Source organism: Coturnix japonica, chromosome 5, assembly GCF_054131305.1.
Source record: "Coturnix japonica strain WE chromosome 5, WE-NBRP24, whole genome shotgun sequence".
Classification (NCBI taxonomy): domain Eukaryota; kingdom Metazoa; phylum Chordata; class Aves; order Galliformes; family Phasianidae; genus Coturnix; species Coturnix japonica.
Genome location: NC_140667.1, coordinates 23,740,865 through 23,765,677, shown reverse-complemented (window position 1 = coordinate 23,765,677; position 24,813 = coordinate 23,740,865). Strand labels below are relative to the sequence as shown.

The following is a 24,813-nucleotide window of genomic DNA, read 5'->3' as shown; positions in this document are numbered from 1 at the left end:
CGTGGAAGATAACTTCAAGGCACTTTAGTCTACGAAAGATTTGTAAGTAAAATGTATAGTAATATGCATAATTACATGAATATGTGTTGTATGTTATAGACAATGCATTATATATTATATAATGGTATAATATTACTAACGTGTAATAAGCGAAAGAATTAAAAGTGAAATAGAAGGTTGCTTCACTTCAACTGAATGGCAAGGATGCAGACACTGCAAACCATGCTAAGGTAAAAACTTAAATAAAGTCTTCAGTGGAGAGAGACTTTAGAACTAATTATCTGGAATGCTCTGCTTCTGAGGGTCTCCCTTCCGCTCATTTAACCCTATGTAGTTATAGTAAACTACCAGTCCTCTAAAGATGAGCAAGTCTATTTTCTTCTCCAGTTATAAGCCAACAAGACTGAAAGAACAAGGAAGAAACTGCTGCACTGGTTGGATTAGATACTTTTCTGATTTTGCATCTTTTTTTTTTTTTTTTTTTTTTTTTTTTTTTTTCCCCCCACTTCTGAGGTTGGCACCACCTGAAAAACAAAAACAATTTCGGTTCGAACACGGTCTCCAAGAAATTAGTACAGCCTTGGAATACAGCTTGCTTGTAAGCCATTGAAGCTGAACAGTAGAGAGGAATAAAAAACCTACAGTACAAAAAGAAGTTAAAGAAGAAAGGTTATTTCTACCCCAAGAGTCAAAAGTGATTTCACAATTTGTACTATTGTTGGAACTTGAATATTTCCAGAAACCAATGAAAGCTTCCCCATTTCATATCCTCTCCAGAATGGGCACCATAAAGCAATAAATATAGTATGTATTTATTAATGTAATGTAATGTAAGACATTTTCTTATCTGTACCTGTTTTTCAACGTTTGGTTTGCTGATCTGTACAGTCTGAGGTCCAGCAAGCCTGGTACCCGGTGCTGCTATCACGATGCTGGTGAGCTGTGCCATAGGGAAAGTTTTGGCTATGGTTGCTGTCTGCCCGTTAACTACACGAACTGGATGTATGGAGTTCTGAGAATTGGGTAAAGAGGTGGGTGTGAACTTTGTTGTCAACATCACAGGCCTCTGAATAAGCTGAGGAGCTGCAAGCATTGGAGGAGGTGCTGGGGCAATAGGAATGTTATTTTGGGCAACTGGTTTAGGTCGAACCTACGGGAAAAGTAAAAAAGAAGAGAGATATTCATACACCAATACTGAAGAAAAACATATTTACTAAGTCTTAGAATTCAGCCTGTATAATCCATGCAAGGTTGATTCCTTACAGAATGTAATTTTTAGCATAGTGCCATAAGTATGATGCGAAAAAGAAAAAGCCACATTTTCAAACCTACTTTCATAAGATCCATCTATAAAACATTTGCATAAGCAGTCACAGTCCCTGAAATGGTATTTGGATGAATGGATATTTATATTACATGTATATTGCCAAGTGCCTCATATATGTCTAAATCAACATACTGCTTTTGCAAGCCAAAAATTAATGCAGTATTTACTGGCACTGCTGAGACTTTCATGTTAGAAGCGTGTCTCAGGGCTTTGTACTGAGTCTCTAACAGTTTTTCAGAAAATCACTGTTATCGTATCACTCTGTACATGTCTAAATAGACACTTGCACATCCACTCTTGCTATATACATAACATTTTCACAATCATATGTGAATCTCCCATATGAAAATGCTGAAGGGTACAGGTAAAGGCAGTTAGTAACATTTTTTCTTCCGTGAGTCACAAAAATTGCTTAATACTCCACTACAAACACTTGTTTATCTCTTGCCCATTGTTTTTACTTACCACATGATTACAATGTGCAGAAACAGAATAAATTACTCTGAAAATGAAGTCTTTTTCACTATTTCATTTCTGTTGTCCTATCCACATTTAGTACTCACAATGGATTTTATCATTGAAAACAAGGTGACGTTCCAACAGATTTCACCATCCCTCAGTTTTAATCAGATTCCAGCCTATATTTTCCTTTTTTTCCTTTGAAACACACTAAGGCTTCTAGTCAGCGCCGAGTGTACATTGGAAACAAAATAGTTCCTTCAAGATTTTTTCTTTTAATGAGAAAAAAATCTGTGTCTTTTCCAACCTGTGAAAAAATTTGTTCTCTACAAGTTTTGCTGCTCAGCTGTGAACAAAAATCACTGTCTGTATTGTTCTCTGTTGCAATACCGAAATACTTGGGAACAACATAGAGACGTCTTGTTTTTCCTTCTTGCTCATGAGCAGCAAACAATAATTACAGCAATTTAAGGCCTTGGGTGATGCATTGATTTTTGCTGACACCAGTTCAGCAAGAATTCACCATTCCTTTTGATGCAAATACATTCATAAATGATCACTATATGTTAATCTCATAATGATAGATGCGCAGGGCAGGAGGAAGCTCAGGATAGTTCTATAATCCCATCTCCCTCTCAGTGCAAGGCCAACACTAAATGCAGACCAAGATGCTCAGGGCTTTGTCCAGATGGGTCTTGCCAACCCTTAAGGCTGAAGATTCCACCACACCTCTAGGCAGCCTATTTGACTCCTAAATATCCCCACAGTGAGAAATTCCTTCCTGACTGGATATTAGGAAAGCTTTTGTTACTGTGAAGGTGGTCAAATACTGAAACAGGCTTCCTATAGAGGTGGTTGTTGCCTCATGGTTGTATTCTAAGAGGCATTTGGATAATGAACTGCTCAGGCAGCTGGACTGGATGGTCTTTGAAGATTCCTTCCAACAGAACCAAACTGTTCTGTTCTATTGTACATCTGGGCTAAACCTTCCCATGAAGATGAATTGTCTCCTCCACCACGATACCAATAAAGACTGACAGGCACGATGTTCACAGAAGATTTCTCCTATTTATGCTATAATTAAGGTCCTTCTTCAATTGCTTGCTCTCTACACACTTACCTGTGGAAGAAAGTTTGGACGAGGTGTGAGTCTGGGAGGAGGGATGAACTGCGGCACTTTTATGGGCTGGGGTGTAGCCTGAACCTGCTGTAAGAATATAAGAGACAGTTCAATCATAGGAAAACAGCTTTGATGTTGTTCACAAAAATCAACACCCTGAATGTATTTTCAGACTTGATGTTCCCGGCTTTTCACTCCATAGTTTTTCACTGTAACAGCTTCTTCATTACAAATGTACTGAAAATGGAAGTACCCCTACTTTCCAGTGCCTGTATACCGTTGTTCACAAACAGAAGGTATCTCGCCTTTTAGTGCACTTATACTAACTACTGTGGTCTGTTATCCAAAATCACTTCATCTGGAGATAATGAAACTCTGATTTGTTTTAATAGTTCATAATTAGCATTATAACCGACAGAAAGTAACTTTAGGCTTTGATGCCCAGCTATACTATCTTATCATACTCAATGACATCCAGGAGAACAAAAGATTATCTCGTACAAATGAGAAAATTTGGAACTCTTCTATTTCTAGCAATATTAGTGACACTCTGAGGGGCTGTAAATGCACAGCCTAAAATTTGAAAGTAAGCCAAATGAAGCAATTAAGCTCTAATTTTAAGGAGTCCTAAATACTTCTCTTTCTACCTGAAATCAATTGGAGTTGCCAAATAATTAATCTGATTAGTGCTACTAACTACTTTAGTTGAGTACTCAGTGAGATTCTTTGAGATCAATGTCCATGTTAGTTTCCACCCTTCTCTACTTCTGTCCATACACATAAGATCGCGATTTACTTCCAAAAGATATCACACTGATTAATTAAAGCTTGGGAAAATATTCTGAGATTTTTTTTTTTAAGAAATGTGCTACCAAAACCTAAATCATGTGTAAGTATAATAGCACTATCACCTGCACAGCCTAAGTAGGTTATTCAGCAAAGAGATTAAGCAGAAGCATGAAAGTCAGATGACAGGGGGGCAACAGATGACTCTGGAAAAGGGGATAGTAGAAAAACCTCCAAACGCTCTATCCTGCTTACAATGATGCCCTATTAGGAAGTAAAATTACTTTAATTTACAGTATTAAACTGTATTTTTAAATAAAGATTTGTATTTAGTGAAGTTTTAATCTTTAATTCAAAAGTGGAATTTCCCTGTCATGATCCTATATAATTCCTAATTTCTTGTCCAAGGAGGTTATATAATCCAATTCTACAACATTTCTTCTTGTATCTCCAGGTGTCTGATTAATTGTTCATCAAGTTAACTACTCTGGAAAGGACTGTATGATAACATCAAAGCACTTTCCAAAATACATGGTTAAAGAAACAGGATCTGTGTATGAAAAAGTGGTGAGCGAAGACATGGTAGTGAGCAGAATTAAGTGGTGTGTCTAACATGAGAGACTTGATCACACAAAGCGAACAGGAGAGATTGACTCAAAAAATGAAAGACAAAACCCCAAAATGATCAAACCATGAAATTCTGACAGCATCTTCACCAAACAAAAGAGCTGAAATTTTGCAGAACACAGCCCATAGACTACATAGGGGCAAAACAATTGCTGCTTCCCCATGACTAACAGTTACTACACAGAGGTGATGAAAGCACTGATTTAGTAAATATTTTACTCCCAGTCTTTTAATTTAGCAATGTCAACCTACAAAGTCTCATAACAAGTCCCTACTTTTTTCTGGTAGAAAAGTGTGATTTATTTTTTTTCCCCTATAGCTGTCTTGCAAACTAAACCACACATACTTGCAGGGCAAACACATGAAATGCTTACCAAAGTAACTGTGTTTTTCGCCACTATTTGGACTGTCTCAGCTCCTGGCCCAGTGACCTTATTTGTTGTCTGGAGGTTGACCGGCGCATTCTGTGCATCAGTGCTGAGGACTGCTTTCTGGTTGTTGTTGATAGCAGTAACCATGGCAATGGTAGGTCTCTGACCCACAACGGAGGCAGGCATGGTCGCAGTTGCTGCTTTCAAGACGAGAGGTAGTGTCTTAGTGGTGATCATAGAAGCTGTAGTTACCGTTTTCTAGAGGAAACAGAAAAAACACTGTAAGAGACAGAGACACTTGGTATCAGACAGGATGTGGGCTGGTTTGTCAGAAACAATAGACAGCAGAAGAAAAGGCTGCACTAAGTCTACCTGCCTACTGTTCAGACATGCATATGATTTTACGCTTCTGAAAACTGGGTAGCTAGAAAGAAACCTCATTTGGGGCACCTGTTGGGAACATTTTATCCCTTGCAGAATTACAGATCGATTCAAAAACAGTTTCTGAGAATATGACAAGCAAGTGTTGGCAGAGGCATATATGTTTTTTGATCTTTTAGTTTCATACTACTTCCAAATGTGTACTGTCAACATCAAACCTATATGCTGGAAGTTTATGAAACAAACCAGCAAACGGGCATCTCATCAATTAACATAGGAAATTTCAAATGGAAACTTTAATTACAGAGATCATAATCAGAGAAAGAGGGAAAAAAAAATACAACCCCTCATAACCTCATTTGTTTCTTTAAGAACAAAAAATGGATTTTGATTCTGGCTAGTCCGAGTTTCAGTTTTAGACACACATACAGCAATTCAGTCCTTCATGTTCTTCCCTAAGAATACCAGCAGGGCTATCCTGGAGTTATGAGCTGGCTGTAAGCCTGTCCAGCTGCAGGCAATTAATTTTAACTTCACTGGAATGGGGGAGTGGGGGTGGTTTTGGTGCATGCACATGATTCCAGATTGCTCTCAGCCTGTTTTAAAGAGAGTGGTTTTGAATCACTTAATGTCAGCATTTATTTGAAATGCATTGATGCACTACGCTCCCAAATTAAGTGTATTCCGAAGTCAAACAATTACAATCCCCTAATTTTGTTTTAAAATGTCCCATCTTCTAAGATACTGAGGAAAACAGAAAAGATCAATCTCATTCAAAAATAAACAAGGCAGGAAAATCTCCATAAAACAATCAGAACACAATGTGCACAGAAAAAATCGTGATGAATGACGCTCAACAGAATGGCAGGTGAACTTATTCCTTCTCTCTTTGGTGTAAAAAATCCAGTTTATTAATGACCCCGCATCTTCAAAACAGTTACTGGCTTCATTAAGTGCTTTTAGAATGAAGTAGGAGTCATTCCCTCTCAACAATGGTGCTAGACTTTAGAACAGGAAAAAATGGAGAACCAGGGGTCAAGGCAGCCTTTGTCACATTCTGAACATGCCTGATTCAGATTTCTCCATTATGATCACAGAAGACCTTTCTTTTCATTATAATAAAGTAAGATATTTCCAATTGGTTTCTTCAGTATTTCCTCTGATATTATTTCCTTAAGCTAAAATGCTTTTTGCTTTCACACCACCATTTATTTTACTGCTTAAACTATACCTCCTGTTAATTACACTAAAGTGTAAAAAAAAAATCACTGTATAATGCCAAATCAAAGAATAATTTGCGCTACAATTTAATACATTTATATATAAAAACTAGTCATAATAATTTGTTCATTGTCTCAGCGTGAACAATTCCCTTAACTTTCTATTTTAGATTTAAGAGCTTCTCACTGACCTCTCCTGTGCTATCTCCAAAGCAAGAGGCTCCTTTCCCCTGAAGCAGTAATACTATTCAAGCTTTTCCAATAAGATGCAACACCGTATCATGTTCACGAGAATTACATTCATCTATAAACATCTTAAAGAAAAGCGTAATCCATCATGTAGTACAAGACTGGGAGACTTTCAAGGGTTTCTGGTAAGTGTGAAAGTACTGAGAGCAGAGTTGCAGACAGCAGATCACAGAGCCTGAATTTCTCTGTTACTCTGCTGAGTATTAATTGCTTCGGTTATTCTAAAAAGTTTTCAATGCATGAATTCATACTGAAGTACCATTCACAGCAAGTTGGCTTTATTTCACATAAAAACATTGTAGTAATACTATCTTTTTGAAAAAATATCCCTCTTACTGGATTATGCTAAATATGTTACGATGTCACTATTAGGGCAGTATATATAACTTTAGTCCTAGACTGAATTACTGTGAAAATAACAATTGAAAGCATTCGCTTTACTAGCAAATGTGTTGTTACAAAAGTTGGCAGCAATAACCTTTACACAGAGACAAAATATTTGACTTTCCTTTATGTGTTTCCTATATCTTTACTGAAAGAGAAGACAGAGTTTTATTGAGGGGCAAGAGGATAGAGAATCTGTACATAGATTCCACCTACAGAAGCATGTGATGATACTTTAGGGTTATACCAACATAAATAATAACAGATCACTTAAGGGTATGAGCTGGCTTTCTTTATTCAGATGAGAGGAAGACCTGCCTTTCAGTTCCCGATTACTTTCTGAGTGCAACAGCATCAACGAGTCTGAAGGGTGCAGCAGTTTTGTGGCTGTTTCACTAGAGGGCTCTTTAACTTTAAACAAAACCTCAGTTTTTGCAACCCAGAAGATGACCTGGAAGTTAATGCGCGAATGCGAAGTGTGGAACAAGGAGAAAAATGTAAGACTGCTTTTTCAGTTGTGTTTCCTGACTGAAAAGCAGAAAACAGTGGTACAGCAAAGGGCAATTCACCATTTTACCACACATCGGTACACACTTCTTTGTTCTGTCTAAGATTCAGTGTAGATGTTTGTGCTCATGACCATCTTTTTCTTAGTTAAGTCTGTTCCAGTTCTTCAATAATTTTTTAGAAGTACCTAAGCCTCACAAAGGTATTTTTAGAGAGCATTCAAAACAACTTGTTCAGTTAATGAGATAACTAAGATCTCAACCATTTCTTCCCCCTCTGTTTTCAGGAAAAGACAAGAATCATTACCAGTCAAAGTTATGGTTGCAACTCCATGCATATGGTGAATTCTGCCATCTAAGTACATGTGAGCTGCTGAGATGGCAACAGTAGGTACAAAAGTCACACACCCCCTTACTACAAAACACGCCCCTGCCTTTCTAGCTGCTTTAGTAGCAGACTTTTGAGATTCTAAATATTTGAACAGTAGAGACTTGGAATTAGCTTGCAATTTCCTTCTCAGCAAAGCAGTCCATTTTCCCTGGTGAGTACAGGGATTATATCTCTAATCCTGCATTGTAATGAAATTCAGTGTGCCTTCCCAATAAATACACTACTTTCTAAAATTTAAACTTTGCAACTACCATTGTGTCCTTTTAAATTAATGTGAGCAGACTCAGGTAAGAATTATTAGATATGAGTTATGCCTGTTTAGAAAGAGCCAGGCAGAAGGAGGGAACTGCTTCCTTACATTTTGTTCACAAAGACTGTGAGTCTTTTAAAAATAAATGACTTTAATCATACACTACATACAGTACAAGCAAAGTCTTTGCTGTTTCTTGAGACCTGCTGGCTATGGGTAATCATACATGCATGCACCTGTGGAAAAGACAGATTCATTTGCTAAACTTTTATTTATTTCTAAGTAAGGTGATGCTACCATCTTTCTTTTTTGTGACATTATGATCTGACTTTTAATCTCTAATAGGTTACTGCAAAAAAAAACAAACAACCAAACAAACAAAAAAACCCAAACAACTGATATGTGTGTATGCACAGAAAGATAAAACTCATATTGGTACACTAAGAGGCCAAAGTGTAAGTTCGTAATTTTCTGTCTGCACCTGTGATTTTTCTGCAGTGAACTTTACCTTCAGCAAGGAAGAGAACTGCACCAGCAATTCTTACCTGTGATCCAATCACGTTTGGAGAGGGTGCAGTAGACTGCTGCTGCTGTTGATGATGGTGTTGCTGTAGCTGTTGTAGTGGTTGTGGCTGTGGCGTCTGTAGTTTGTTTTCTGACTGTGCCAATGGCTGTATTTGAAACTTACTGTCCGGCTGTTCCTGCTTCACTATCAAATTCTTTCGAAGCTGTTCCACCACTCTTTTCTACCAGATAAACAAAAACATAAACAGATATGATGATGGTTATTTTGTTGCATATGTTAGAGAAGATAACAATACCTAAAGCATTTAATGTCAATAAAGGACTATACAAAAGCGTAGTAGTTCTCTTTTTAGAATTTTAAACACTGGTGTTAACTAGAGGACTGAGTTCCAGAATAGTTATGCTGTCCAGCAGGATGACCTTGTTGTCCTTGTGGAAACTCACTCGGCTCCAGGCTATTCACAAACCACTGCAAGACCTCATTAGCATATATTCACTTGAGACTTGTTGGCATCCAGATTCTAAAGTCTGCATCTCTTTCTGACATGCACTCCCGGGCACAGAAAATGACTGTCAAGAGAACTACACTATGTGCAAAGTGGGGAATAGGAAGGGCGATCATTCAGTCCAATATTACTGGCAACTGAATGAAAATCAGATAAGGCTACCTACAACAGGAAGGAAAGACATAGACTTATTTCTCCAAGCTTAAATGCTTCCTGTGATATTACAGCTTTCGTGAAAATTTGAGATTATTTCAAAGAGAAGTTTCTTCTGGTAGCTACTGGGTATCCTTAGATGATAAAAGATCTAACACCAGACCAGGTGAAATACAGGATAAGATACCATGCTGCTGCATGGGTAATAAGGGCTCGCATTTTATGTATGTTCACGTGCTTTAGCACAACAAGGGGTATATACACCACAAGACTTTTTTTTGTGCACATGATCGGAAACAAGCATCTTTTCCAATACTCTAACCACCACCAATCGAGGGTGGCTTTAAAAAGACCCAGATGTGTTCACCAGCATTGTAACACTGCATGGCTGGATGTGGAGGAGTACACTGAAGAGTGACTGGACATGCCAGGGGCCAGCCTGAGGAAACTTTACCAAAAGCCCTGATGGTCAGACCAGCTCAGTCAGAGCTCGGCACTAGCAGAAGAGGCTGCCTGAAGCACTTCCACTTACATGAAAAGAAGAAAACTTTCTGCCAATATCAAGAGTTCCAATTTTTCTTTTGAAGCATTTCTTTTAGGGTGTAGTACAAAAGAAAGAGAGAATGGGGAAAAAAAATAGTCTGGGTACATACAACCAACTGAAACAATCTTTGCCTCTTTTTTATCTTTATTTTTATTTTTTCCATGCAGGATTACGGAACTCTGAAGTAGTGAAGTATCTGTTCTTTATGTAGTTCCCACTTGTGTACTTCAAGCCTACTTCTGAATATGTTGCTTATGAAGAGTTAAGGCTGTACCATGCCTAACATGCTAACCTCACACCTAGAAAACAGCAAAAGTTGCAGGGTTTCAAAAAGGCACTTTCTGAGAACCAGAACTTTAAAAAGCAAAAGAGAACACACAATCAACCTGAACAAACAAACAAACAAATGAATAATCCTGTTTCATGGGGTTGAAAAGTATGAATTCAAAGTTCTGATGTTTTTGCAAAAGGCTGAATTCAGAAGCTACAAAGTATACATGAGGAAGACCACCCAGCTTCTAAAACCTGCCGGGAGTTGTGATGATGGTCCTGCCAGGGATACACATCAGACTCCAAAGGCAACAGAAACGCTGGCTCGATCTCACTGAAAATTCAAGGAGCAGTAGGCAGGAACGCAAACTAAATATTCCAAACTGCACCTAGGAGAATGCTGAAAGATGTCAAAACCTAAACTGGAAACTGTTCCCACCTAGAACAAAGCGAAAATACTAAGGGCATAGAAAGTATTTTTCAAATTCAGATGTTTTACATAGTTTTGAGTGGCCTGTGTCTATCAGTTCATTCAAACACGGAATAGCTGAATAATCATTTAAAATTGCTTTCTGAGAAGATCAACCATGCTAACCCACAAACTGAAGTGCTGCATCAGTAAGCATAAGAGCTGAAAAACATTTCCAAAGAGCAACCCAAGGGGGAGGAGAGGAGAAAGGAGCAGAGCAGGAGATGAAATACTACAACATGTCTATGTAAAACATGCCAAAAATGTACTGTACGGGAGTCTGAAGAATTGCAGTACCAACTCAGGACAAGAGCAATAGGACAACCTTGTCCTGTTTTGCCAATAAGATAGAACGACGGTGCTGATGGGGAGAGAGCTGCTGCGAGCCACCTGGCAGCAGCATATCCTGCCATCCACATCCATTATGCAGATATTAAATTGGAAGAAACATCTAATGCTTTTAAGATTCAAAGCGGTACAAGTGAAGTTTGCAGAGAATGCCAATTGCTGACGCAGTTTATTAAGCTTCCTCTACCAACTGTCAGTAAAAATACCACAGTGCCACAGAAATCGTTATACTATCTGGAAGGCTGCAGGGATTACGTGCTTGCTAGCAGTTATCAAGAGCAGCTCTGAACAATGTATTCTGAAATTACTTAGCTTAATTACTCAAACCAGCTCGGGCTGCCCCTACACAGGCACCAAGCCCAGGCCATGTCCACTCACAGCACCTCACTGCTGCATCCTCCCAGCACCACTGCCAGCTCGGGCCAGGATAACAAGAACATCTTGTCTACTGTGAGGCTTCATACTATTAAAGCAGTGTTTTAAAATGGTTCCTGTGAGTTATTTGGCTGTTCTTAATCAATCCTGAATGCAGTTTGCACCCCAGAACGCACAGTCTGCATAGCTGAAATTTGCCAGTGTTGGTGTAAAGTCCCGGCTGCACATCTGGTAAAGCCAGGGAGATTGAGGTGATCTAGAAGCACCACAGAATTCTTAACAAGTATTCCCAATAATTGCCATTCCCCCAACTCCATTTTTAATTGAAGAATGTTTAAATACTGCATTCTTACCAACAACTTCAGAATTTTAAGCTGAGAATAACTCAGTTGTAAACACATAAACATAACAGAGCAGCTTTCTGAGTGTCAGAAAGCCCTCAAACCCACCCATATTTCTAAGGTAGTTTCTTTTTCCTCAGTACTAGAAATGTGTGAAAAGCATTTGTCTTTCAAGTTTACTGAATTTTCCTCAAAGCCTCTGTTTACATCCAGAATGTGAAAGAAGTTAATAATCACATCCTTTCATCCGAGCTGTATCCTACCCAAAAAATAATTGCTTGTGCTCTGCAATGGTTATGGTCAGGCTGCTACAAAATCTATTTGCCGAGCTGTGCCCCGTAAGCATACTGCATAATTTAATAGCTCTTGCTGTCTTGACATCTTCATTGCTAACTTCATCAAGAACTCTTCACACCACTGAGTTCACAGAGACCTACACACCTTGTATGACCCCTTCTTACAAGTAATAAATGTAATCAATACTGTGACATTTAGTGATAGCACTTTCCCGTTCATGCCACAGGCCAGATCAAACAGAGCACCAGATTATTTTGGTTTGATTAAGCAGAAAATCCACCTCTTCATCTCACTGTGCCTCGGTGAGACAAGAAAAGATGTCTCCTCTGTGCTCTTATCAAACTTTCTTTTGCAGCAAGATTATCGTGATAAAGTCCTTGATAACACTTTAAGCACAACATTATTAGCCAAGAATTATTTCCACTAAATCACTCAATCAATGAACGAAAAAGTGGTATTGTGTGTACAGCATGCTTTAATATACTAGATCCCCCACTACAGTTGGTGCCACGTTTTCTCTTTTATCCAAGCAACATTCAAAAATAAATAAATAAATAAATAAATTAAAAAATCTATTTAAGAGGGTCTGCTTTTAAACTTCAAAAATCTATAAACGAGTTAAACATTAAAATCTCCTTAAAAAAGAGAAAAGATGTAAAGTACCAAGCAGCCTCACAGTGCGTACCTTCAGTATCACAAAACCAGAGCTGTTGTGCTTTGAATTTACCAAGTGCGTGCCAGTGACCTGCTTTCCTGCTCCACCGACTCCAGTAGTAAACTATTAAGTATACCCTGTTCTCTGCTCCCTGCAACGAGCAAGAAATGTTCTCTGGGATTTATAAGTCGCCAGCTGCTGAGAATGAAATGGTAAGAGAGGATTGGGAGTGGGAAGGCTGGAGGGAATTTCCCTGCCCTGCAATCTCCTTTTCCTGCCTCCCTCCCTCCCTCGCATTGCCACTACCCAATGAGAAATCAAAGACCTCTGCTTCTACACAGAATTTAAAGTTACTCTTTAAACTGCCAGGGGTGTGCGTTTGGAGAGTGGAATTTGGGAGTGGAAACATTGCCAGCAAGGACAATAATTGTACACTCATCTGCTGATGGTATCAGAAAGTTAAAATATGAGAATCCAATGATAGAAATCCACGATGCCGTATTTCACAACTGTGTGGAAAGAAATCCATTGTATAATAAAACTGGATTTTAATTCTATTGACAGATTGCAGAGAGGGCTACAGAAATATGTTCACATCTTTAACACTGACCCTGTATTTGTATGGAACTCTGCATCCCTGGCTGTGCTTGACTCACATTCAAGATTGTTTTATGAACAAAAAAAATCTAAATGGGTTACATTAGAAAAAAAAATATCCCCCCACAAAAAAACCATGGTCAAACTTTCTGCTTCTTAAAGTTGTCCAATTGTACATTTGAGTTGAAACAGCCTCCCCTGGGAGAGTTGGGAATGGATCTCCTGTGCTCTGTACAGGCACACAGCCACCACTGCCAGCAGTGGGACTGAGACTGCCAATGCCCTGTTGCTGGGCACAAGTATTGAAATGTACAGTATTTCTTTCTACAGTTTACTAACCTAACTCATTTTTTCCCAAGGGTTTTTTGTTTGATTGATTGATTGATTAAGCACAGACAGATAACCCTACCTACCCCAGTGAATGGCTGCATGGCCAACACACTAGTAAGCATCCCAAAGAGTATGTGCTCCACGCAGCCCATGTAAAACATGTCTAAAAGCACTACAAAGACATAAAGATGTATTCTGCATGTCTACATGCCTACCTATTTTGAATGTGAGATTTTTCCATTAGGATAGAAAAACACTTCTCAAAGTTGCCAGAAATAATCCAGAAATGGCTTATGTATGTTCTGAAAATAATGTTAGCTCCTTCATTTCTAATGGGGGAGAATGCTTATCAACTTTTCTATTTTATTTAAAATTATAGCTAGATTTATAAATGAAAATGACTGAAAATAGCTGCTGTGCCATTCTGTTTTACGCGAAACCTTGATTGCTTTATTTTCGGTACTGTGTCTTTTACCATTTGCAGCAACACAAGAGCAATTAATTTTTGGAAGGGAATGCTGTACCGTGAAATGCCTTATGCATCACTGTCTTCTCATTTTAGAATCTCTCCTACTTGCTGCACAAAGTAGGCAACAGACACTGAACTAGCAGGAGCTCTACATACACTACGTTTTCCTTCAGCTTATACATTAAATAAATACAATATCTCTGCTTCCTTGCCCCAATACGTTTGTTAACTGAAAGAAACCTGCAAGAACAACTACAGTATTTAAACAGAGAAGCAATTAATGAATGGAGAATTAAATATATGACAACAGGCAAAACAGAACATGAAAAACAGTTAAGTGCAGTATTTGTAATGTAATTAAGGAGAAATGGAATGCAAGGACAAAGCTTGACAAGGTTTTTTATTTGGTTTTAGGTTGTTTTACTTCTCAGAAATACTTCATGTCATGGACTAAAACTTGCTGTATAAAACCACAGCACAAAAACTACTGCAGGAAAACACATGGGAATGATCTCCTTGGGTAAGTGGCTCACAGCGCTGCCTGGCAGCCAGCAGTTTCAACAGAGCACCTCTAGCAGGGAGATACCACTGCCTCTTTCCTCGTACCTCTGATTTATCTCATAATGTGACATCATCTTCTAAAGCCTAAATTCATCTTTCTAATCTGCTACCTCCTAATATTTTTTAATAGCCCAAACAGAAAGGGGAGACGCCAAATAGTTTTACAGCATGCTCCTGTGCAGGAACACAGTCCCTAGAATGAAAAAATGAATCAGTTTCAACAGGATTCTTGTGCATCCCACTGCTGTTCCCATGACTGCATCATACCTCCTCTCCTCCTCGTGACAGCAAACACATGCAGACCAGGCTCACACACCATCAGAAGTACCAAGCAAGATGACTAACTTTAGGTTAGAATAGAACGTAAACCTCTCTTCTATGAAGAGGAACGAACATCTGCATGCTGAGACTATATTGTAGGAGAACCTGTTGATTACCTTGAAGTTGTCAACAGCATCCAATATTTCATTTCCAATGTTTCTTTACAGAGATCATAAACTAACTGCAGAACTTAGAAATACTAAAAGAAGGAATAAATACAGAAAGACTTGAAACAGAGATACAGAATGAAGTAGATGCTTCTATTAATCCTTTCCAGTACTAGAAAATATGGAAAATATTCAGTGAAAATGAATGTTAACAATATAAAACGTGTAGAAGTAGTTTTATTCACTTCACTTTGCATGCAGCACAATCAACCTGTTTCAAAGATCACCTGGCTAAGGGATCCTCTAGGGATGAGTGGAAAAGTTAGAATTTCCTTGGGGATTTATCACAGCTGCTTAAGCAGCAGTGGACAGGCTTTTTCCCTTTCGATGGTGTCAACCAAATACTGTTAAGCGTGGATTCAGTTAAACCCCATCACTACCAGTATCACACAGCAATTCACTGTTGAGCAGTCCTTAATAGGCAGAATGAGTTACCAGAGCAAAAAGCTGTAGTTTCATCTCACTCGAGTGAGAGTTTTTTTTCCAGTTTCCTACATTTAAACAGCATGTCAAACAGAGGTGTTCTGCCCAGCCAAACATACCTGCTGTACTCTTCTTTTTAGTTAACCAAGCATGATCAAAATGAAGAAAAATGCCTGCTTCACAGAAAATACATGAAATTAAATTAGCACTGCAGACCCAAACCTTTGGCCTTTCATTGTATAAAGGTTTGCAGATCAGTCAACAGTGACTCTACTCTCTGTGGGGCAGGGGGAACAAGAAAAAAAGTAAAGGTTCTTGCTTAGCCACCCAATTTAAATGGAAAAGGGAGGGAGAACTTTGCCCCTGTGTTTATCTCAGTGCAAATAATATCTCCCTAAGTATGGCTAAAAGTACTCAAAAACTGCAGATGTAGTGAACTACTATCTCTTTTAGAAACATCCAGAACTTCAGTTTATGCAGAGCTTCTATTGAGAGTCCAAAGGAAAAATCACAGATGCAGTTGAGGACCCAACAAACAACACTGCACAACATGAGGCTTCCTGTGGCTCAACACATCCTGCTCATGACATAGAAGGCTGAGAGGAGACTTCTGACTGGGCTGAGATTCTTATATACCAAGAAGACTTCTGAGGGTGTGGGAGAAGCTTTGAATTTCTCTGAGAAATGTAAAATGGTAATTCCATGACTGAAGGTAGACAAATTCAACCTTGAAATGAGATGCAAAGATGGGTCAGTGTTGGAAGAGCCTGCTATGAGATACGATAGTGCATCATGGCTTGACATTTTCAGGACAAGATTTTACAGCTTTTCAAAGGAAATGCTTAATTTAACTCTTAAAGATTATGTAGTATGTGTGCGGGGCTCCGAATCCTGGAAAGCCTTTGCTCATGCCCTGACTTGATGGGCCACAGGGACAGCACAAGTGCCAGCATTGTTTTCAGTCTGGCAGTGGCCTCACCTCCCTGGAACTGAGAAGTCACATAAATACAGTCTTCCCCTTTAGAGTACAAATGTCTCCAGATATATTCAGGGCTGATTTTTCACCTCTTCTAAAATATAAGAAGCTGGTCAGAAACAGAGAAAAGATGATGAGCAACACAAGCTAACCTTCTTCCTTTGATGCCTTTCATTGTATGCCTTGCTTACACATTCATGTTGTTATTGATTCCAGTCTTGGAATGGGAAAAAAAAAAAATCCAGGTGAGAATTGCTGGGATGCTATTTTTTCCCCTCCACTGCAATGTAGAGTGTGGATTGCCTGCTAGGATTAACTGGGCAAATTTCCCCACATCAACCTGCTGACATTGCAACAGCCTTCAGAATAACTGGCAGCCCAATCTATCACCTGCTCTCTGGCCGTGGAACACAAAAACTTTGTCTCCTGATAACAAAACCATCCAAGCTACGCTGAAGTCAGAAGATGTCACACAGGAGTGCTGAGGTAAAATATAATGGCTTCTAATCGCAGGAAGTTGAAGTAGTTATCTCATTCGTCCCTTTTGGTTTTGATGTGTGGCATCTCTTCTCTACTTCCTACCTAAGAAGGAAGTCTTTCTTTAAAAGTCTGCCTGCTAGACGAAAGACAAAAAGCATCTGCCAAGCACAGTTGTTTTTAACAGATGCACATAGTATCTAACTTAACTAACAGGATCAGGCATAAGCATCTAAATACATATATAATTTGGTATTAATCTAAAATTTTGGTCAGTTTCTACAACATAAATCTCAGCAGCTGTTCTTGCTGCCCTCAGAACTCTTTTCTATAAAAGTTTAATCCTCTGGGATCTAAATGCCTTAGGAAGGTGCCATTGCTCCATCAAGCAATGTAACAGTACTGTGAGGAGCATAAATGAAGAAGCCACGTGTGGAACACAAAGATCTTTCTGGCTTTGATGGACACCTCACAGGAAGATGCATTTGAGATATGATATATCAGTATGGACAATAAACAGCGACCACAGAAGGGAACATAAACATTTCTGTCCGTAAGTTCACACCACTTCTTCACAGTGTGCTTGCTTGTTTGACAGTTATACTGTCATCATTTTAGACTGTTAAACCTCTGCTCTAGGGTTTATAAAAGATCAGAGCACTTGTCACTCTCAGTGCAGGTAGAGGGAGATAGAGTGGTTGAGCAGTTCATTTTTCTTTATAATTACACTCCATTAACCTTCCACATGAGAGCTCCCCCGCGCTTTCATACCAGCAGCACCAACTGGCTGTGTTTGATAAGGCTCAACAGAGTCTGCAAGACCAGCATGTGGAACAAAAGGAAGACTTCAGCACTGCAGACTTAGCAGAAGCTGGGCTGAAGTCCTGCTAGTGGCACAAAAACATTCAGCTACATGACACACAGGTGGAAGGACACCAGCTTCACCCCACCTGTTCCCTACAACCGCACTCCAGAACTCCATAGGTGCATGAGCTAGTATTTGAATGCCAAATGCAAAGGCAGGGAATTATTCACTATAGGGAACTGAATATTTACCATGCTTTCACCTCACTGCAGAGATCTGCCAAGAGAAACGCATTTGGAGTATTAAAGCATGCAGGGCAATATAAAAGAAGTTGTCATTACATTATAATTAGATCATGTTGGAGTAAGCAAGCAGAGTACAAGGAAGGAAAATTACTTTTGAAATTTAATTTATTTTTTTATATACTTCCAGTATCTAGGGTTGCTTGCTGTAAGCTTTGAAGACCACACCGGTTAACGAACAGCATTACATTCATCTGTAACCCTCTCGATGGTGACCACATAAATGATAGGCTCTTCTAAAAAGAGAGACTTCTTCGATTAATAATGTATTCCTTGAGAGTTTTAGATTCAGTGCCAGGAAAGCTATTTTCCATGTGCATTAAGGTAGATTAGCATTTGTGTATACTGAGCAATGGTCTCGGCACATGCTTACACAGATAAAAGGGGAACAAATTTGGAAGGAGGGATTGTAAACAATCTGGAACGGGGTCCAAATTAGTTAAAAAATAAATGGAACCTTACAAAATCCGCACTTTCAAATGACATTCTATATTACCTACTGGTATTTTTAACCATCTCAAATGCCTTCATAACATAAAGCTGCATACAGAACTGGCCTGTAGAAGTGAGTGATTATGATAGCCTTTTTGTTGTTTAGCTCCATTATCCTTTCACAACCCTCTTCTGGTGTTTAACATACTGGTATCTGCATGCATCTCCATAAATAAATATAACTAACTTCTTTCCTAAGGTAAGTTTCCCAACCTTCAGCTAATATTTTGAAACGATGTGTCGTTTTCCGTGTCTTGGTAACTTTGAAGTGTCTGAAACAAAATCTGCTTACGCTGCAAACCAAACCAAGCTATGAATCCAGCACTGTCCTTGTTCACAAAGCACAGGAATTTTATCTCAGAGTTTTAGTGAATGTTGCCTCAGATCCCCATCAGTACAAAGGAAACAGTAGTGATACTTCTCTTAGGAACTTCAACACTGTTACTGACGGCTCTTAACATAAATCCTACTTTCACCCTCATAGTAAGTTTTGTTTAAGATTTTGGATCTCCTTTCCCAAATTTTCTTTACCTAAAGACATCCATTTGATCCATAATGAAATTTAACTTGTGCCACATAACATCATTTAACACGTGATGTTAATTCAGAGTTAACGGATGTGACTGAGCACAGTGATTCCAATACTGACAAGCCGCTGTGGTTGCCTCAGGAAAGCAGACAAGTCAGAGGACAGTTACTTCTCTCCAAGACAGACTCATTCAAAGTGGGAACCGAAGTACTTTTGTAATATTTATTTCTTGGATGAACAATGAAAGCTGTGTCTCAGATGCATTTGGTATCAACTAAGAGGCAAGATGAATTTTGTCAGATGTAATTTCTCTACTAAAGATGATGTTCCCTATCCGACTTAATAAATCTAAAACAATGTAATTAGGACATTAAAATTCTATAAAGCATCCATATCTCTTGTTTTTGAAAAGAAAAAAAAAATATTGAGTTTGTACACACAGGAATCTCACTTAATGCCTCTACAACCTGTTCTCTCATCTCTTCTGGTGTATGTTTTGGAAGCACTGAGGACTGAGACTGTTCTTAAAACAAAGCACTGCAGAGGTGCTTCTGCTCTGCCGTCATAGCTACCACCATTTGGAATATTCTCTTTGGATAAGTGGACCAACCTCACCTCCAAAGAACGCAATATTGTGGCTCATGAGACCTCTCTTTCTCAATAATCAAAAAACCAAAACAGCACAACTCTTGACCTGCAAAATGTGCCTCTTCAGAACTTTTCAGCAATATTTGATATTTTCCCCAATGCCTTTTAGGCAATATTTCAGTAGGAAATATTTTGCTCTACAGTGACTCATCATTCTCTTTTTACAGAGGATCTGCCAAAAACAATGGAAGTTGTGTTGTTTTGTTATGTGAGTGAAGGAGATCTTGAGGGTTTTGAGGATCATTTATCTGCACATGCAGAAATATGCAGGTTGGTGCAGGACTCCTAGAAAAGAATTACTGCGGCTTGTGGTACTGTTTATGTAATAATCTTTGGAAGATACATGAACATAAATGTGAATGTGAGAAATCCTTGTTAAACTTTGCAAGAGAATCTCAGTCCAAGAGGCTAAAACTCCACAGGTTGGTGGGGCCCATGGAGCCCATGAGCACTATAGATTTAAAACGAACACTAACTAAGCCTTTGATGAATTGCTCTCAAATTCCCCAAGGAGTTTTCTGTCAAAGAACAGTAAGAAATAGCAAGTAAGCCCTCTTATAATTCTTCTTTATGTGATACAAATATATAATAAGTGTATATTTAGGGAGAGAACGACTACTTCTTTGCCTCTGCAGGCCCATAGTACATTTAAAAGGCAAATTAACTTTTTTTTTCTTTTAATGCTGATGGCAAGGATTAAACAAATACTATGTATATTTGCACATGATGAAGAGTAAGCGTACTTTGAGAGCCAATGCCTGAAGTGATATTTATTGCAGAGAGCATGCAATGTATTGCTGGATGAAGACAGGCTGTACTCCAAACCAGTCTGACCAGCTGAACCTGCACTCAGAGGTATCAGAGAGCTGTAGCGAAACTCAGAAATATTACCTCATCAGCCCTAACTCAGCGCTTCTTGCAAGGCAGTATTTCTGAATGCATTTGCCAGCACTAGCTCACATCACAGGCCCTCCAAAAGCAGCCTCAGCAGGTCTCTCCTGGGTATTTCCACAGATACCTCACACACTGGTCTTGAGGAGCTATAAATCACAGAACAGGAGTTTTCCTCCCCATGGTTTTGCACTGATGGATTTTTTTCTCCTCTTGCTTATTTTTTTTTTCTTTAAAAGAAACACATGTTGCACTGTTGAGAAAGGCTGAAAGATTACAGCAACCTAGCAACTAAAAGACAGGCTGTTGGGGTGAGCCATCTTGCTTTGTGTCCTCGGCACTGAAAGCTTCCCTTGTAATGGGGTCTCAGGCTTTGTTAATAACCCAGTGAACAAACCTGAAGCAGCACTGGCTTTGGCATCAGAGCCTAATTAAAGTTTCATACGCGTAACGGGTGCTCCTCTTAAACTAAATAAAACTAAGCCCTCACAAAACCCACTTTCTCAGATAACCTTTGTAATACGTGGGGCAGAAGGGGAGCTTCAGCCTTTGACTGAAACCTAATGCTTCAGGTGAGGTGGGCTATGGGGCAGGGGGCCTCTGAAGAAAAGAAGCTGAGCACACACTTTCCTTCACCTTACTTCTGAATATAGCAAACCAATGCTGAAACGTAGGGATGTTGTGGGGAAAAAGAGCCTCAGGGTTTTTTCTGTTTTCTAACAAATGCTACAGGGCACCCGTGTGAGAAAATACAGCATCTTTACTTGCTCGTTTTGATAAAACTATGCTCAGCTGTATTTCATCTCAAGTTGGGGCAGGATGTGAGTAGAGGAAAGAGGCTTTAAAAATATCTATCTCACACACCCCCACACGTAGAGCAGTAAATACATGCAAGGGCATGTGAGGAACTAGTGATCTAACGTTACTTTAAAAAGAGAAACACCAAGAGCAAAGTCTGAGAAAAACATTAAGCAGTGGTAATAAGGATGGCAGTATGTGATAGGTGTTGGAGAAGCACAAAAAATAAAGACGTAAAATTGAAATGTGCAAATGGCATTACTTGACTTGGCACCGTGCAGGCAGCAGACTAGGATTTTCACGATAACTGCTTGGAGGACCATATATACTTACACTCATATCAAAAAGATGTTTAATGCAAACCACGTGTGTCAGCCTGCCCAGGAAGATAGTCACACTGCTGCTGATTGCTGGGAAGCTCAGATGCAAAAAAAAATAAAACAAGTTCCAAAAAAATCAGGAAACACAGAACTGGGTAAGAAAAAACAGGTTGTCACAAGCAAAACACAAAGCTAAGCTGAAAAGTGGTGAAGTCTAGCAAGCAGAAATGACTCTTTTTGCACTGACAGGCAAAGCTTGCAAGGGGAAGCACTACACCTTGTCAGGTTGCCTTGAACAAAGGGCACACAAACCGCTTGTAAGGTCCCTTCTCACTGCAGGCCTACATCCTCTGGGATGTCTGAGGCAGCACAAGGAGTGCTGAGAATACTCATTCAAGATTTTTAGCAAGGTCTCAGACAGAACTACTCAATGAAAAAAAGGAAGTCTGTACTTCATATACACGTATGCAAAAACTGATCAAGAACACGTGTGATTTAACCCTGCAAACCCTCCACAATTTGATCATATGCTATGCAGGGCAAAAAGCTGTCTGCAAAAATCTTCTGAAATATTTAACACGTGATAATGCTATGCAAATAGCAACAATAACTCAATGGCTTCATCCTGTTCTGTATATTATGAGCTGCAGGAGCACAGCATTCTGCCTCCACATCCCTTGTGGAGTTCACCTGAGCTATGATGCAATGAGAGTTTTTGCTCTGAGCCTTTAATGCATTCAGCACAGACTCTCACACCAAGTAGCTCCCTGAACCGCAGCATCCATCTTCAGCGTGAGCCAGCAACTGACTTCCCCCACCAATTTACAGTGGCTCGGAAGCTTGCCCGGAGACCCGCATTGGTTGAGAAGCTGCATAAGCAGCAGAGGCACGGAGGCAGCTGCTTTTAGGCCTGCAGCAGCACGCTCAGCATGAACAGCCTGTACGAAGGTTTCTCTCCCACACATAAAATCAAACTGTTCCGTGCCCCTTTGTGCTGACTGAGCCTATCTCTCAGCTGATGAGCAAGTTGCTATTTACAAAATGCTTTCTCCAGCCCTTTTTTGGGAACTTGCAGCCATTGATAACTGGCTGGGCTGGTTGGCACCCAGCGGCCCTGCACAGCTGCTGAGCACACAGCTGGAGTGCCCAGGGATGGGCACCGTGTGCTATCGCTAAACCCGCTCCATTCATTCGGTTGGAATGATGGCTTGGCAATGCTGCTGTTCTGCTAGTGACAGCTTCTAGCATGTTTGCCAGAATTATTGCACCATTTTTTTTTCTTTAAGAGGCCTGAGGATCAGTGAAGAGAAATGGCCAGCCCTGTACACATGCTCCACAATTGGTTCTTTCAGCCACTTGCAGCACAAACGATTTGCAGCAACACACTCCACACCTCCTCATGAGTTACCAGCCCAATCCAAGACAAATACATCAAGAAAAGAAAAAGCTGGGGACAAGATTAACCATGCAAGCTTCCCTTTTTCATGACACTCACATTTTTTTTTATTACCCTGTCACCAGATATTCAAGTGAAAACAAGAGTGTACTCTAACTACTGCTCTGACAAGCCATGAGAGAACAAACCCAGTAAGAAACCTTTCTGTTTGGCTCTTCATGGGGCTCTCTTGCACTCAGAAAACAACACTTTGATGCCCTCTTTGCCTGCCATTTCCAACAACAACGGGGAGGATGGAGGTCTCCGGTTTCTATGACTACCCAGATGGGCCACAATACAAGATATTTACCAGCGTTGGACTGCAGGGATGGCAGAGCAAATTAAGCTGGAGTTTACATTACTTCCCAGAAACTAAAAGAAAGAAGAAATCCAAACAAAATGGGACCATCAAAGAAGGATGATATTTCCTCAGTGCACTCCAAAAGATTTCTGAAAGTAGATGATGAAGAAAGGAGAGATATTTCTTTACAAAAATAAAGAATAACATAAACACAAACAAACTGAAACCCTAATTTGCATGAGTAAATGTTTTCATTAAAACTAGACTACTGGAAAATTACCATCATAACATCAAAAGCAAAAAATAGGTCCCCAAAAATAACATTATTTTATTAATTTACTGAACTCGTGAATGGGTACATTAGTCATCCCAGCATTTTGCAGTGCTTGTTGAGCTCCATGAGCTGCACTTCATAATACAACTTGGTTTTCTGCTGCTTACCCCTGCTTTGGCCTTGTACCATACTTGTCAAAGGCAAAATACCCTGTATTCTAATAAGAGAAGTTAGTACCAGCAATATACTTCACCAACACTAGCAAAACTGCAGAAGAATGTAATGTATGTTCTTTGTAACTTCCTTGGTCAGCTAGTAGAAAGGTAGACTTAGCATGTTTCTCAAAGGCAGCAGCTTCCCAAGTGCACACCCCCTCAGTAGTCTTGGAAGGCAAGTGACTGCGATGGGTCTAGACAGCATGAGTAAAATGCTTTCTGGAGAAATAACCTGTTAAAGCTATTAGTAAGCTTTTGGGGTATGACATACGTAGATGTGGCCTCCTGTAACAAACCAAGCTAAAGAATTTCTTAAATATGTATTTTGAGGCTTGCTATTTTGAAAATGTGTGTATTTTAATCCTCTGACACAAGATAGGTATTAGTCACTGTCCTCTTTTAAGTTTCTTTCTTTCTTTCAACCTAACCACAAGGCAGCTAATAGCCTTCGTTAAATATGTGATATGTGCAAGGCTCATAGTAAGACGGCTCACTGTGGACTTCTAGAGGCTTATATGTTCTTTGGGGAGGGGTGAGGCAAACGAGGACAGAAAGGCTTAGCAGCTGTACCTTGTCAAAATAATCCAAAATTAGAGGGACTGTAACATCTCAAATTGGAACAGGGAGCTTTAAAAGCTTTATTGAAAACTACAGGCACTTGCTTTTCACAAATCACTGTCCTTTTCTGCACCACTAACCAGGCAGGACCTTTCACACAGGGCTGGTCAGTCTGCTCTGAACCACAGGCTGATCACCCAGAACAGCCAGTGCTTCATACCTGGACACTGTGCCTCTATCTGGGCAACTGAGCCTCTTGTCATACCCAGCATAAGAGCCAGCATCTCTCACCAGCACATTGGTGAGAGAATGAATACAAGGCACTGAAGTGTCCAGAGCTCCTGCAGAATTTGGAGCAGAAGCACTGAGT

General features: G+C 39.6%; 1 protein-coding gene across 28 annotated transcripts in view; it reads right to left on the bottom strand.

The window, feature by feature from the left end:
- Window positions 1-24,813, bottom strand: part of PHF21A (PHD finger protein 21A) — a 116,133-nt gene that overhangs the window by 16,304 nt on the left and 75,016 nt on the right. For all 28 annotated transcript variants that reach the window (XR_014947133.1, XR_014947134.1, XM_085550256.1 and 25 more), the window contains 4 exons: window positions 8,617-8,817; window positions 4,694-4,948; window positions 2,907-2,993; window positions 854-1,150 (listed from right to left, as the gene is read on the bottom strand). Coding sequence is in view for 26 of the 28 variants with exons in the window: in XM_085550256.1 (XP_085406382.1) it covers window positions 854-1,150; window positions 2,907-2,993; window positions 4,694-4,948; window positions 8,617-8,817 (840 nt within the window). In the remaining 2 variants the exon portion in view is untranslated. The remainder of the gene's footprint in view (window positions 1-853; window positions 1,151-2,906; window positions 2,994-4,693; window positions 4,949-8,616; window positions 8,818-24,813) is intronic.